Source organism: Sylvia atricapilla, chromosome 6, assembly GCF_009819655.1.
Source record: "Sylvia atricapilla isolate bSylAtr1 chromosome 6, bSylAtr1.pri, whole genome shotgun sequence".
Classification (NCBI taxonomy): domain Eukaryota; kingdom Metazoa; phylum Chordata; class Aves; order Passeriformes; family Sylviidae; genus Sylvia; species Sylvia atricapilla.
This window is the reverse complement of record NC_089145.1, coordinates 7,534,010-7,549,872: the sequence shown is the minus strand read 5'-3', so window position 1 is coordinate 7,549,872 and position 15,863 is coordinate 7,534,010. Positions and strand designations below refer to the sequence as shown.

The 15,863-nt window shown below is 35.9% G+C and overlaps 1 protein-coding gene across 1 annotated transcript in view; it reads right to left on the bottom strand.

Annotated features, from left to right (window-relative positions):
* Nucleotides 1–2,174: 2,174 nt before the first annotated feature.
* Nucleotides 2,175–15,863, bottom strand: part of GAS2 (growth arrest specific 2) — a 78,906-nt gene continuing 65,217 nt past the window's right edge. Inside the window, exon 8 of the mRNA XM_066320554.1 lies at nt 2,175–2,863. Within this exon, the coding sequence (XP_066176651.1) occupies nt 2,645–2,863 (219 nt within the window). The 3' untranslated portion in view covers nt 2,175–2,644. The remainder of the gene's footprint in view (nt 2,864–15,863) is intronic.

Genomic DNA, 15,863 nt, shown 5'->3' with positions numbered 1-15,863 from the left:
CCTGATAAACTCTGACTGCAGGAGTTAGTGTGCAGACTGACTGCAGGCTTTTACCCAGCTACACTGTGACTGCAGCCCCAGACTGACCTCACAGCAGTGATTCTCTTTCTCCCCACGATCCCTCTTCTTCATGAGTCTCTCCTTCCCTCTTCCTCAAGGCTCCTCCTCCATGATGATTCCCCCTCACCAGCTCCCCCACTCCCTTTTGTCGCACTTACCTTTATTGGATATAGCTGGGACTCATTAGGGGTGAGGCTCTTTTGGGTACTTATCATCTGTATCCCCTTCTTCTACATCAGGGGGTACTGGCAATACTTGAAAATAAAATCCTATAGTCTCCCATTCTGCAATTGGCAAAGCTGAAGTTTTAAGTCAGGAAGTGTTTTGATGTGATTTTTTAAAAAGATATTTGAGTACCCCGAAACAAAAATTTGATATTTTGATAGGGACAGTCCAAGCACATAGAGAGGTTCATGTTTAGTTTAAGATCTTGATTTGGATTTACTGGGACTGTTGAAGTTTACTATTAAAATAAACTTACTAATACCTTTTTTTACAATTATCTGCTATGATTTATTAATATGTAAACACTTTCAAATATTTAAACAAATAGTATAATAACAACAACACAAACTTAGTCTTGAATAATGGAAATAAAGATCTTGGAAGTCTTTTCAACCTCAATGATTCTGTGAAATCCAACTAATTATATTTTAAAAACTAGCCATTATTTTTAAATAAACATCTCACATTTTCACTAGTGATTTTTTTCCTTCCCTTTTTATTTGGAAACATATCTCTTGGTGGTTATATTAAGATCATGATTTTTTTTTTTTAAGCTATGCTAGGTTTTTTATAAAATGATGTTGCTTATGGTCTGCTTTCTGTTCCCTTATGGTGGACATATGACAACTTCTATGACAACTGAGACTTCCTATGGCTTTTCAAAAGATCTGGTGCTTGAATATGTGTTTAAATCTTCCTAGAAAGTGTTCCAAAATAAGAATAAAAGGCTGCAACTTTGGAATTATGTCCTGCTACTTTGTCTGCTGCACCAAGTCACTGTGAAGTGTTTGTATTCAGCAGGTACTTTCAGATGGTGAGGTAGGTCTTTTCCACAAAAGTAAGATACAACGTGCTGATTTTAATAAGGCATGGAACATGAAAGATGGTCTTGATCCTTTCTAGTCCATAGACATTTTGCTGTTCATTTTAAAGACCACAGGAACAGACATAAGACCATTTTTTTAAAATTTAACATCAGAAAATGTAGAACAATACTAGTCAGTACTAAAAAAAAAAATGTTTCAAGGATGCTTTTGAACTTTTTTCCCTGCAGAGAAAAATTAATTTTCAATAAAATTTGGGTATTTCTGTATTATCTGTTTGCCCCTTTCTTTGTGCATCTCATTATTAGGGCAGCAAACAGTGTTGTGATGTGGGCATCCGGTCGATAGCAGCAAAGTGGAAATGAGAGATTACAAATAATAATAGTTTCAAAATGTATGAGTATTTAAAAAAAAATTTATTTCATTTTTAAATTTATACAGTCAGTGAAACAATCCTATAAAATGATTTTTCTAGGACGTTACAAGGCACATAAATTACCAAATATAAACATAGAAAAGTAGCCAAAATAATGAACTAAGCCCACATACACCTTTAGCTATATTAGAGGTGTGTGAATGATTTTTGAGAATGTCAATCACTCTATTTACAGGATAATGAACATTTCACATTTAACATGACCAACAGCATTAAAAAGAAGGGGAAGGAAAAGCTCCTATCCAAGAACAGTGCCATGTTTTGTGACTCCAGAGGGACTTGCATCTTCTGAAGCTCCTCCTTGGCTCTGAGGGCTGTGCACCTGTTACTGCTTCCCCTATTGGCTGCAGAATGTCACCTCACTGGTGTGACCAGCCAGCTCCACTGTCTGACACAGCAAGGGACAATCTCTCCACTGCCCCATGCTTCTATCTTGGACAACTTGGTGAAAAACAGAAAGGATTTACACATAGATCAAACACTCAGCATTGCCTTCAGCTTTAAATAGTAAAACTGTGTGAAGGGGTTTCTTGGGCTTTTGTTTTTTTCTTTTAAGTAATGGCTTTGAGAAGCTGTTTGGCATGCAACAAGCCATTATATTCTACTAATTAAGAAAAGATTGCAAAACATACAAATAGTCAATTTTTATTTCATTTCAAGAGACATTACCAAATAATTTCCCCAAATATCCATTTTCCGCCTGCATATATATATTTCAACTAGCCTAAAAGTCAGGGGTTCAAAGTAATAGGGTTTTCGTACAAATATATTTCATTGTGTATTTTCTTCCATTAACAGGATCCACTCCTTTATGTAGCTCTAAGTATACATTCACATATTAAAGAGTAATAATTTGGCTAAAAATATATGTCTATTTATTATCTGATTGGAGTAATCAGCCTATCAAGGGTAATTTGCTATAAAAGATACAGTACTAGAAATAAATAGTTCTAAATTCAAAGATCTTCAAAATGGGGTGTCATTTCCAGTCTGTGTTAAGTTTTCCAAAGTCCTTTTAAAGCATTAACTAAATTCACTACACTTGGGAGAATAATTTTGACCTACATACATGAAGTCCCACTCACATGAGAAGCTCATTTCACTTAATCTCCTTCTTGGTTTTGTAATGGGCAGAAACAACCAGATAATTGTCTGGATTCATGTCCCTGAGGTTTGGAGACTTGCTCTGGACTGGAGAAGTTTTCCCATCTACTCGGGAGATCTGAAGCATTCGGCAGGGGTCATGCTTCAGTAAATAACCTGCAAAAGTCTCCCAGCCTCCTCCAACACGAACCATCACGTGTTTGTTGTGCAGCATCTGAAATCACACAGGCACAGGAAAAAAAACCACAAACACTGTTGAGAGGCAACCATTCACAAAGAAATCACAATTTTTTTTTTTGTTGTTGTTGTTGTAAAAACCTGCTTACTTTAATTTAAAGTTTGTTAATTAAGTGTTTAATAAAAACATATTATGGTAGTCCACTTTACAATAAAAGGAAAGGAAAATAAATAGTAGAATGTTTTTTATTTGCATTTAAAAAGTAAATAAAAAAAACCTGTAAGAAAATGAGCTGGTATTTTAAACTAAGGATTTTCATATTTTATGTAAATAAATGATACTCATTTTTCTGCTCCTTTACATGGAGTCTTTCTGTTCTTCATGTGTTTAGTAGAAACATGCTAGGGAACATGAATGCTTTTAAATAATTTTTTTTAAAATATGTTAGTAAAGACACAATTTTATATTTTCTTGAATCTGGCTTTTCTTTATAGGAATAATGAAGAGCAAACAACCAAAAAAAATTCGTCTGAAAAATTACCAAAAAAATTTTTAGAAAATGAAGTTCCATTTATCTTAACAATTAAGTCTTGCTGACAATACCTTCTAATAAAATAGTTTAATGTTGCAATTAAAATAATCCAATGAGGTGCATCAGAAGTAATTTATCTGGAACTATTTGGAAACACCTGAATTTTCTAAGTTCAAACATAATTTTTCTCCAAGTGCCAGTGTACCTTCTCCCTTGCCTGTGCTTGAGTTCAGCTGGGGATTTCACCCATTTCTCCCTTTTGTTTCTCCATGCAGAACAGTCAAATAAATACCAGTGAGGTATCAGAAAGCAGCATATCCTATATTTTATTGGTTTATTTTATAACCAACATTATAAATACCACACTGAAAAATGCTTTGATCAGGATATCTTATGAAATGCTAAACAACTGCTGCTATCTCCTGAAATGCTAAATTTAGCTGTAGTACCAGAAATTAAAAATTGGTCCTGTAAAAGGCATCTAGAAGACATTTAACACAGTCTGGGTTTTTGATGCATACATGGACACGTCCAAAACTCCCTTGAGGGCTGGCAGTTGAGAACTACATGGCACATAAACCTCTCAACTATTTGCAGTTGAGAATTACATGGCACATAAACCTCTTGTAACAGCATAGCCAACAAAACAGGAAATATCTTCAATTAAACAAAATCCCACTCATTAGAAGGCAAAAAATTAACTTAAACCACTGCCCACTTAACCAAAAACCCCCCAGCTCAGCCTATTGTTTGAATTCTGTGACATAAGGAGACAGATTCACTTGGAGTGAAGAAAGCATGGCCAGCTGTACAACTTACTGAAAGTCTGAAAATCAGGTTACATTTATAAGGAATGGAACTCTTCATTAGAATAAGCAGCTGCAGATGAAATCTCCTTCGACAGCTTTCATTTAAAACCTTTTTACACAAGGAAATTCTTGCTTGTGCACTTTGGTTTTCATGCGAAGCACAATGGGAAATCAAGTATGGATACTGAAAAAGGGTTACTTCTGACCCACTGCAAGGAGATGCTCAGGGACTCTTCGTTTAATGAGAGTTTAATGTTGGTTATCTCCCACCTACTGAGGCTGTGCTGTTCCTCTGGGTTTGTGTGAGGGTTAGCTTCTACAATAGCTCTTCACGAATGAGGCTCTTCTCTAGATTTAGGAGAGTGAAAACAGAATCAGACTTTCTCTCTCAAGGCCTGTTTTTTGAGAAATTTATAGGTAACTGTTTGTTGCTACATGGAGTTTTTCTACTTTTCTACTTCCCTGAGAATTCAGCAGCCTGAAAACACCAGAGTGTGTAGTAGGCTCCTGATTATTTGTTTGCAAGCCAAATTTACAGACATTAAAAATACCTTGTTAGCAAAGATTCTGCAACTTCATCTCTAGAATTCCTCATAAAATTTATAGCAAAATCCAGAGGTATGATCTGATTTAATCATCAGCCAGGTTCTATTTAGATACAATCCTGGTTTAAAAAGTTTACACTGTAGCATAAATATTATAAAAGGCAGTCCTGCTCTTACACACAGAGTCACCTACACACAAGGAATCACAGGAGTAATTCCTAACAGAATACAGAAGAAAATCAGCTTCCAGTGGCAAAGCTAGAAAGCTTCCCTCCAACTACACTTTTCCTTGGCTTTCATTCCCCTTTTGTCAGTGAATTTGTCTCTTCTTAGAGAAATGTTTCGGACTAATAAAACAATAAAGCTTATTTTAGACTTTTAAGAAGTCACTTATGTGCCTGAGTGCATGTCCAAGAGATTGAAATTTAACCTCACCTCTACAAATCTGAAAAAGTGCAAATTATGTAGCCAGTTCTAGGTACTAATTATTCATCCACACTGAAGTAATCTATTTTTAGTCTATTAATGTGTATTTTGGCAGATACCAATTTATTAATCCCTTCCAATCTAAATTATCCTAAAAATAAATAAGTAAAAATAAGTCATTCTCCACCTGAAAAACAGGAAATATGCACTCCTCATTTTTTCTTGTCATTCCCTCATTAAGTCACATTTTGCCTAGTTCCCCTCTTTATATAGGATTACACAAAAATGTTTTGGATTATGTCTATGAGTTTTAAAAGTTCCCAATGATGTGACCTCAGCCATTACAGATGGATTTGTGTAAGGACCAGCTCTGACTTTTTGTGTTGTCATTCTAAAACCCCTCCACTTCCCCTCTCTTCAGACACCTTGATAATGACATGGAAAATAGACAACTCTCTGGATTAACATCTCCTTCTCATTTTTTGGGAGTTATAGGTTGTAAATCACATTAAACAAATATTGTTTAGTTGGAAAAAAGGTCACAAAAAAGCTTGGACTGAGAAAAAGATGTCAAGAACATATGTTAATTGCTTGTCACAGTCTTTCTAGCTATGCTACAATTTGGTTTTAAAATTAACATACTTTCTAAGTTATGAAGAATTTTACTTAAATGTTACATGTTGAGCTGTATCAAACACATCAACAGGTATCTACTTAATTTATTAAAACAACCTCTGTTCCAGATCAAAAGAACAAGCAGACTTTGTGTACGCCAATACAAAAGGCATCTCAATAATCATCCAGATATGCAAACACCCAAGGGACTATTTATGCATTAAAAGTACAAAACAGAAAATGGCAGGTGTAATTATCCACTTTTCTTACTTTCAAAATTTGGCTGTCACTTTTACAAAATTCATCAAAGAGGACTGTAGACATCTCTCTGCAGGCAGGACATTGAGGTCAGCCACAGTAAAGACAGTGGTTTTAAGTATACCCTTGTCCTTTCCAAGTTAAAGGTAAGTGAGGTTTTCTGCAAAACCCATGTAATCCTCCTAGGCAAAAACTATTATGGTAGAAAGGTCTGAAAGAAGCCAGGAAACACATATTTGATCATGAAGACACAGGGTGTCCAAAATATGAATAAGATGCTGAATTATTAAAGCCCTGTGTGATCTAAGGAAATAAGTAATTTCACAAGCCTCTGTTTATAGCAGAGAGCAGGTAAATGGCACGTCTGCAGTGCCAAACACAGTGGCATCAGGAATAATGTCCCAGAAAAACCTTCCATTTGATGTATCAGCAGAACATCATACCAGCACAGCACCACAGCCTCCCAAAAGGGGCAGCAGCAACTGCTGAAAACAGTACTCTGATAAATCTAAACAGCACTCTGATAAATCTAACTACATCCAGGGGTATCACTGAAGATCAGCCAGTGGCGGGTTGTGAGAAGCATAGACTGAAAGGACAAACTGGAAGTGGGACTGTCAACACCGTCCCATAAATTATGGGATCCAGCACAGTGTGATTTTTAGCTGATGCACAGTCTGCTGAAGAGAGAGTAGAGATTGTTCCATAGTTTCAATGATAAAGAAAATTGCACATGATACCTTACCTCAGGACCTGAGACATTTGCAAAGACACATATAGAAAGCAGTGCCAGGGAAACTGAGGATTTTATAGGAATGGGATAGGAGCAAAGAAAGATCCACTTGCACGGTGAAGTGAATGGAAAGATCTCGTGAACCCTGAGACATTGAAGAACAATAATTTGATTAATGTAGAAGTCTCAGTATGAGGGTGAGCATTTCTGCAGTCATTCTGTGTATCATTAAAGATACTTAGAAGCTCTGAAATAGCATCTTGCCTTCTGCAAAAGGAATAATCTAGTGAAGAAATGGAAATTTTTCCCTTTTCACATTGCAAAAATGCAACATCCTTTGTCTATTTGTGCATGGCAACAGATGAAGTCAATATGCTTGGTATAATGGCATAAACCACCAAAGCACAGGAGTTCAGCTATTTGTATACCTGAAGCAGTCAGGAAGTGGTTTAGAGGATGAAACCACAGGCAGGTTAATCCTTGTATGGCACAGACAGCTATTGACCCCTGGAGTTAATGGTTGTGTTAAACATTTCTCCAAAGGGAAGGCATTGGATTGACTATAGCAAAAAATATTGCACCTAATGAAACTGTTTATTTCTGTTTTCAGACAATAGCAGCCTCATTGAAATAATTATTCCAAGTATTCCTGCCTAACTAACTGAAATCAAGACACATTTTTGTACTGATAAAAATAACATGACAGTCTGGACATTTGGAATTCTTATTCTTGATTTAATTTTCCCTCAAACCCTACATATAGTTTCTGTCTGATACCATTTTATAGAATTTGGAAATAGAATATGTTTCATGTCTAACAGTAAATCTTGCTTTACTGTTTTAAAAACAGCATCCTGCAGAGGTGAGCGCTTTGTGTGCAAGGAATAATACAGATGCAGAACACAATTCCTATTCATTAAGAACAAGTGAATTTCTGAGAAGTGAATGCATTTATGTCTTGGACAAAGCTTATTAGTGTCAAGGAAAATTATTTAGACACGGGATTCGTGTTCAGAATGGTATTTGTAGGTAAAGGGACTGTGCATTTCCGAACACTTTGGGTGACACCTGGTGCACCTGGCTGAGGTCTGAGAACAATGAAGATGACACTTTCTTGCTCCTCACCCTCTAGACACAGATGTCTGGGCCAGCCACAAGGAGAACCTAGTCCCTACCACCTGAAACGTGGGATACTGAGCAGAAATCTAGTTGCTCTTAGCTGCAACGCTGACTCATAAGAAATACTTTATGCAACACTCAGCAGAAGAGATGATATGGCAAACAGATGAAATACATAAAAAGAAATCAGACAGAGTTTGTGAGAGTAAGTGAAAGCGTCAACTCACAGATGGTATGTCTGGATGGAGTTATGGAAAACTGTGTATATTAAAATCAAATAATGGGGGTAGAGGAAGACTGTATTTAAGAAAAAAAATTCAAAAACTTCTTGCATGAGGCTGTTAAAATAAATTTATGAGAGATTTCTTAAAAAGAAGATAAAGACTTTACTCTTGCCTTTGAATAAAACCCCAAACAAACAACTAATTTTCTTAATTGTAATGATTATTTTTATTAGCATTTGCGGCCCTGAAAAGTTTCTCTTAAAAAAACTCCAAATAGCTAGAGACAACTCTTTCTCACTTTCTAATGTCAACTAAGTTTTTACTCCTGAAGGAATACTTCTAAAATTTTGTATCAGAACAGTGAGGTATTATTCAGACTAAGTTAGAAGCAGAATTTAATAACAAATAAAATATGAGTTCTATTTATAAACTGTGCAGAAATTTAAAACAGAAATCCCACCAAATACAAAAAGGAATTAATTTTACCCAGACTATCAAGATTCTCCTAAGTTACATTCCTTTAAGGATGTTGAGTCACTTACAAAGTGTATTCATGCAGAGTGATCATCTGTTTAGATTTTGCCACTGAATTCAGCTAAACTGGGGATTCATCATGCAAATGTGCGTGGGTTGCATGTGAACATGCTCGTGTTACAGGATTGCAGAAGTACATGAAAATGTTCTTATGAATCCTGAAGTGCCATCTGTTTCCTAGCTATCTTATCAAGACTCATGCTGTCTCTTCTAATTTCCTGCCTCAAAACAGCCAAAAAAGGAGAAAGTACCTCCTGCAACTAAACAAAAAAACTGCACATCTTCTACAGAGTTCTTGGCACTGCCTGTCTCTGGAAGTATGTTGTAAGTGACAGATGTATTAAGTCCAGCACAGACTGATTTCAGTTGTCACAAATATCCACCTGCAGCAACTTGTGTGTTTCCCTCTCGGCATATTTTTGTTTTTTTTTTTTTACCTTCCAAATTGCTTCAAACAGCTACTTTCAGGTGTATGCAAGATTACTGCAAAAGCTGGAGTTAAAATGCTTGCTTGTTTCTTTTATTGTGTGTCCCCATCCTCTGGGACACCAGTAGAGCAAACCCAAAATTCATCAAAGAGGAGTGTAGACATCTCTCTGCAGGCAGGACATTGAGGTCAGCCACAGTAAAGACAGTGGTTTTAGGCATACCTTTATCCTTTCCAAGTTAAAGGTAAGTGAGGTTTTTCTGCAAAAACCATGTAATCCTCCTAGACAAAAACTATTATGATACAAAGGTCTGAAAGAAGTCAGGAAACACATATTTGATCATGAAGACACAGGGTGTCTAAAAATGAATAGGATGCTGAATTATTAAAGCCCTGTGTGATCTACACCTTCCCTGTAGTTGTGATCTTTGTAATTGTCACAAAAGTGACTGTTGGCTCTTTTCCCCAGATCACTGTCCTTTGCCCCCTGTTGAAATAAAGATGCTGCCAGTCTTTTAAGTGGTAAAAATCATGACCCATAAACTTTAAAATTGCGTTTAAAGTACTTTGATTTACACAACATTCAAGGTTAAGTTTAGTTGAGATAGGTATGGTAACAGCCTCAAATTGAACATTAGCATTTCAGTTTAACGTGTGAAGTCCAAAATAAATAAACAAGCAAACAAATAAATATGGTATGTTTAGAGGCATCACAATTCAATTCTGTACCTTGATATGGTCTATTAAAACACCCAAACAAACAACAATAAAAAACCCAACCCCAAACTAAACCAACCACTCAATCAAAAAAACAAACAAGAAACAAGAAAACAACTCCCCAAAGCCAAAACCATCAAACACGTCAGGTCAGGATTGCAGTTCTACGGAAAATCACAAGGAGGCAGGCAAACACTACAATCAATTAAAAGCATGAGAAAGGAATAAAAAAGTATATCCTAGAGAAATCAAGATCTCAAAAAGGATAGGGAGGACTTTTTCATTTCCTCCTGCAATAAAAAGTAATAGAAGTTAAAAATTTCCAGATACCTTAACAAGGACCAGAATGCCATGTATTTCATGTTTGCAGATTTATCTTTATAAACTGAACTAAAAAATATATGATACTGCAGAGGTCTTCTGCACTACTAGTCAGTGTCAGGAATACTTTGACTTTAGATGGTTTTCTGCCTTCTATGAATTTATTCAGGATTAGCAGCTGCCTCGTTTGGTTTGACACTATCAAGTAAGCAAAAGGAAATTCAATAGTTTTAAAGTGAGAGTTGCAACAAAAGAATACCAGAAAGATTTGCATTTTTCTGGACATTCTCAGAATAGCCTTTACACTTTCAGATGCAGAAACTGCTTCCATTTTTTTGGATGAAAAGTTTAATAACACCCTTATTACTCGGGCTTTTTTACTTTGTGGCATTACTTTCAGGAATGACAATTGCGGAGGTGTCTGATCCAATCCATAAGAGAAAACAATATGTAATGATTATAATACTTTTTCACTTCCTAAAATTTATGAGAGATGTAGATTTAATTGTAAGCTCTAAAGACATATTTTTCACATGCCCTTCAGCAAGTAAATATACTGTAATTCTATACTTCAAGTCTCTGGGCTTGACATAGCAAAACTTATTATTCCATTTCCTCTGTGTATAGGCTTGCTGGCTAGTCAAAGGTAGGAACTGTGAATATACGTGGATAAAACATCAATATGAAAACGTACGGTTTAAATAACTGAGATAAAATCAGTCAGAGGGTAGCTGTAGTTGAAATTAGCAGTTTTTAAGACTTAACATATGCATAACATAACTCCTCACCGAATGCTTGGTCTGTGCTCAAAATTACTGAGCTGTCTATATAGTCCTGAAGATGAAGAACCTATAGTGCACCACAATTTCAATGTGCACTAGCCCCTGCCTTATTGTGACTGCAGCTCATTAAAATTAGCACATAAGAATAAAGAAACAAACATGAAAGACCACCACCAACATGATGTACAGCAATGATGGTAATTATGAAGTTTAATTGAAGTGAGACATGTAAAACTGAGGGAGTTTCAGCCATATGACTACACTGGCCAATGGAGATCACGTACCAAAATCCAGAAATTTTCCAAGAGAAGCTTTAATATGCTTACAATCAGCTTATCCCTGTGCCAAAGAACAAATGTTCTTTTAAAAAGCTTTTTAAAGCAATACAATATACTAGCCAGACATAAAGCCATTTGTCCTTGGTTGCTTAGCAATCCTAGAATAGAGATGTAAATAAATTCATCCATCCTTTATTTCTGACTAATTCAAAATACCCTTCTATTGTCTAGTCATTGTAAATATATTTAACAATATAGTTCTTTAGAAGGAAACTATTATCTAAACTATCCTCTACAAAAAGACTCATTAAAATGTGGCTGTATTGAGGATATTGCTTACAAGAATCTCTTCTAATAGCATCGGCCATTAATAAATAAAATTGAGATACATTTATTGTTTTTAGGGATGGGTCATACTTCAGTAATTTAACTCATCTATTTTTCCTCCATCTTTCCTCTACAGGATGTTTATTTCCTGTACTTTCTATAACCTAATCCACAAGCTTCATGGAAGTCTGCTCCCTGAATTACAGGTGAGAGAAAATGAAAACCTCCTAAAGAATAGAAGCACAAAGGAGCAAGCAGTGAAACAGAGAAGAGGGCAAACCTTATCTTTACAAGTGCCCCATGGCAATCCAGTACTCTAGAATGGCAAGGGGAAAACAGGGAGCTGCTCTTGTTCCAATCTCCTAGCTGTCTTGTATTCTGAGGCCAGAATATTCCTCAAAGAGAAGCAGTACTATTTTAGTGTCGGTCCATTTGCATTAAGGTGAAACACTGCACAGGAACATTTGTTGTGGAGTAGTAGTAGCTGCTAACTCACATTCCTAAAAGTAATTTGGTTTATTTGCCCAAAACCCTAAGTTGCACAGTCTAGTTCTACAGAAATGAAAATTAATTCCCAATATACGGAAAGAGATTTTTCTAATCTGACTCTCTTTCAAGAAGTTCTGGACCATGGTGTGAAGGCTTGGCCTTCCATGGCTGCTCCTCATGGTGTAGTGCAGCAGTAGCTGTGATCTCATCTCCTCCCACCAAGACTGTGTTCTGAGTTCCCAGGTTTCCTTCACTCCAGACTCCACCTCCTTCCCCTGATGAGTTGCACCTAGCACCCTCGCTGCTTATCACAAGCAGTAAGGAACTGTGGATGCTGGACCACTGCCACTCCTCCTTTATCCTGCACTATATAATGTATACTTTAAAAGAAGGAAGAGTACGTGGACAGAAGAACAAATAATGAGCAGAAGACTGCAGAAAAGAAAAAGACTTTTTTTTTTTTTTTCCCCCACTCATATTTATGCAGTTCCACTTCTACAGCTTCATTCACCTTTTCTTTTTTGAAAAATGCCCTCTGAGATTCATAACCCTGTAGGTTCATAAGTTTGTAGGTGAAGCATGGTAAGGTTAAAAACATGAGCTGACCAACATTTACGATTAAAGGTAATAATGTTTGAATGTCTGTATCTGCCCCCTTATTTGTTGTGTGTCTCCTGAACAGACAGTAACTGACAATTGATACTTAATCTTACAGTAATTATACTGAATATCAGCACATTATAGACTCATTCTAACAGCTATTTGTTATTAATTCCAGGTTTTCCTTACCCATGGTGGAAGGGTTGGAACTAGATCATCTTTAAGGTTCCTTCCAACCAAAGCAAATCCATGGTTCCATATGGATTTTTTTTAATAGAGCAGTTATCCTTGAAAAATGCATCACTCGTATATTTTATCTCACTTTTTCACACTATCTCCTCATCATAGCCCTGAGTGCCAGCAAGTCTCTGCTATCATTGTCCTCTGGCCTCAATCTAATGTCAATTAAAAAAAAAAAAAAAAAAAAAAAAAAAAAAAAAAAAAAAAAAAAAAAAAAAAAAAAAAAGACCCTTTTATCTCTTAACAACACTATTTTCTCACCGTGGCCAATTTCCACCTCAATTTGCCTTTACATGTAGGGTACATTATAAATGGAAGCAATCTTTATAGCTTCACGTACATTGAAGGAAATATCTAAGAAAGCCAAGGTCCCAAGGAGTGAGCACACTGCCAGCCAACTCTACCCTGCAGTATCACTGCTTGCATTGACTTTTTACTGGAGGAGGAGCAGCTACAGCTTTCCTGGGAAAATTATTTTGGGGAAGAATATTTCGGTTACTAGCACCTCTAAAAGAGATAAAGGGCTTTTAATAAAAATATCAGTGAGCTGGTAATATTCAGATAATATTCCTTCAAGCAATACCAGTTATATTCACGAGACCAGTCAGGACTCTGTAAGGTAGTTCAAAAAACCTATGCAAAGCACAGATAACCCGTGACTCTGGTTGGCTGCCTACAGAGTGCCTCACATTCCTTCTGTTTTATGATTCCTAGTTATGCTGGAAACCTCAGCCCATGTGCTTTTAGATAAAATCTAATAGACAAAGAACAAAAAAGTCTCAAGATATATTTTCCAGTCTTATATATGAACAGTTAAAGGCAACACCAAAATGATGAAAACAGTCACACAGTAAGACAGAAATCTGGAAACTTTCTCCTACCTCCATCCCCTGGTTTTTAAATCAACAAAGCTACATACATAAGCAAGAAAATTACATTTGGAAAGTATCTAGGGGCAGATTGTTTTATTAGATCTTGCTTGAATTTAGACTAGAGGTTATTCTTTTAAATGAACAGGCCTGAAAAAATTTATTTAACTCCATGGGTTTCATTAGAATGCCTTCTAATTTACACAGGGGTAATGAGGGGAGAACAAGGGTGGCATAATTTCAATAATGTTTACCCTTAGGCTTAATTTCCTTTAAATAGTACAAAGCATTCTCTCAAAGTTTTAAAAATGATGTCAGTGTGAGTCTATGGAGCATGATGTTACAAAGTTGGAATGAAATTATGTCACTGCAAATCTATGAAACCAACATTGTCAGTAATGAACCAAAGCTATACTAAGGTGTTAAAAAATTGTGAAAATCATCCAAATGGAATGAAAAACTTTAAATAAAATTAAGATATTGCAGATCACAAACTATTTATCCAAGCCTGCCATCATTGGTTTTCACTGTAGATCCAAATGCACACACATATATATTTGGCTAGAGAGTCAAATCTACTCCAATGCCATTTGTAGTATTTTACACTTTTCAGAACCCAAGTGACTTGACTAGCGTGGAAGTCTTTGTGCCAAATTTGACCAGAGTATAAGTAATACTGGGAATTACACACCAAGTACTGAAGAAGAATACAAATGGCTGGAAAATTTAAAGTAATATGCTAAGTGGACAAAATTTACTCTTGCTGCAATGCGAAAGGAGGAAATCCACGACTGGTCACTCTCCCAACTTCTAAAAATAGCCATCCAAATGCAAGTCAGAGGTGAATTAGTTGCATTTATGGGGATAGAATGAGCAAAAGTTAACATATGACAATACGGCTGCATGATATTTCACTGATACCAACTTTTCTTGCTACACCTTTTTCTTTTCTTTCTGGGTCCAGATCAGCACTTGCCATCGGCTTGAAGCAAAGCTCTAATGTATTTGAACTTAAAATGGGTTTGGTCTATAATTCTACTGCCACAGAGAAATTAAGGATCTGCATTTCAGCTTAAAAGTGTATGAATTTTACATATTGAAGTTAACTATTTCATTTCATGCAAAACACTATTTCGCCACAGTCATTACACCCATTTTTTGAATCTCCTTACCAGCATCATGTGTATATCTTTCCAGTATTACTTCCATTAATACTGAGCATAACTAAACATAAAAATTATAAGTATTTTATTTCTCAGCCACATTCATAAATCTTACTAATGTCCTAAACTGTACACATATAAATCACTTCAGAACTTTTTTTTTAATTTATTCAGGCTTTTCTTCTGCACAGTTTAGCACAAAATAAATTTCAGCTGAAACCAGTCTTCTCTAGTTTGATGTGTTAATGTTGAATTTTTAACTGCTTTGACCCAAGACAAGATGATTTACATGAACGTGAAACTGCCAAAATTTGCCAGTTTGGTAAACTTAGGCAATAAAAAACAAAATACTGATGTTCTTGTTCTCCACAGCCTTACTTTGACAGCACATCTGATGCTAACTTTGTTCATAATCCTCACTTTTCCATGACACAGATCCAGGAAAAATCATGGTAATACTATCACTTTTGTTCTGTGGAATTCCAAGTTTATCTTTGGAATGCTTTCCAGGAGTTTACTGTACTTTCATGACACTTGTGAGTGGCTGACCAGGTGCCAAACCTTGAAATCCCTTTAGAGTGCAGTGAATGCTACCAAAAAAACCAGCACTTCCTTGGCATGAAATTTTAATGATTAAAAAATGGACAAAGTTAAAAAGAGAAGCAATCAAACTTAAAGAATGCACTGATTTTTCTTATTGTGCTATGTTTTCTGTGAGGTATTTAATAATTTTAGGACTCTGGTAACTCTCTTGACACAGGAATGAATTATTAAAAGTTAGTATTAGTAATTCAGTTTAGTTTTGATAGCTGCTAGCTGTAACCTGACAGCACTTCAGTTCAGTCACATGGAAATTCCCTCTTGTATATATTCTAGTATGCTGGATCTCTTTGCACTCATCAGTTTTATATCTTCCTGCAAATACCAGAAGAAAGATCGTTCTAGGTTCTGGCAAAGATCTTGGAAAGGGAAAATGTGTAAGTTGCCAAAAAGACGCTGATTACTCTAACAGAGTAGCCCAGAGTTTC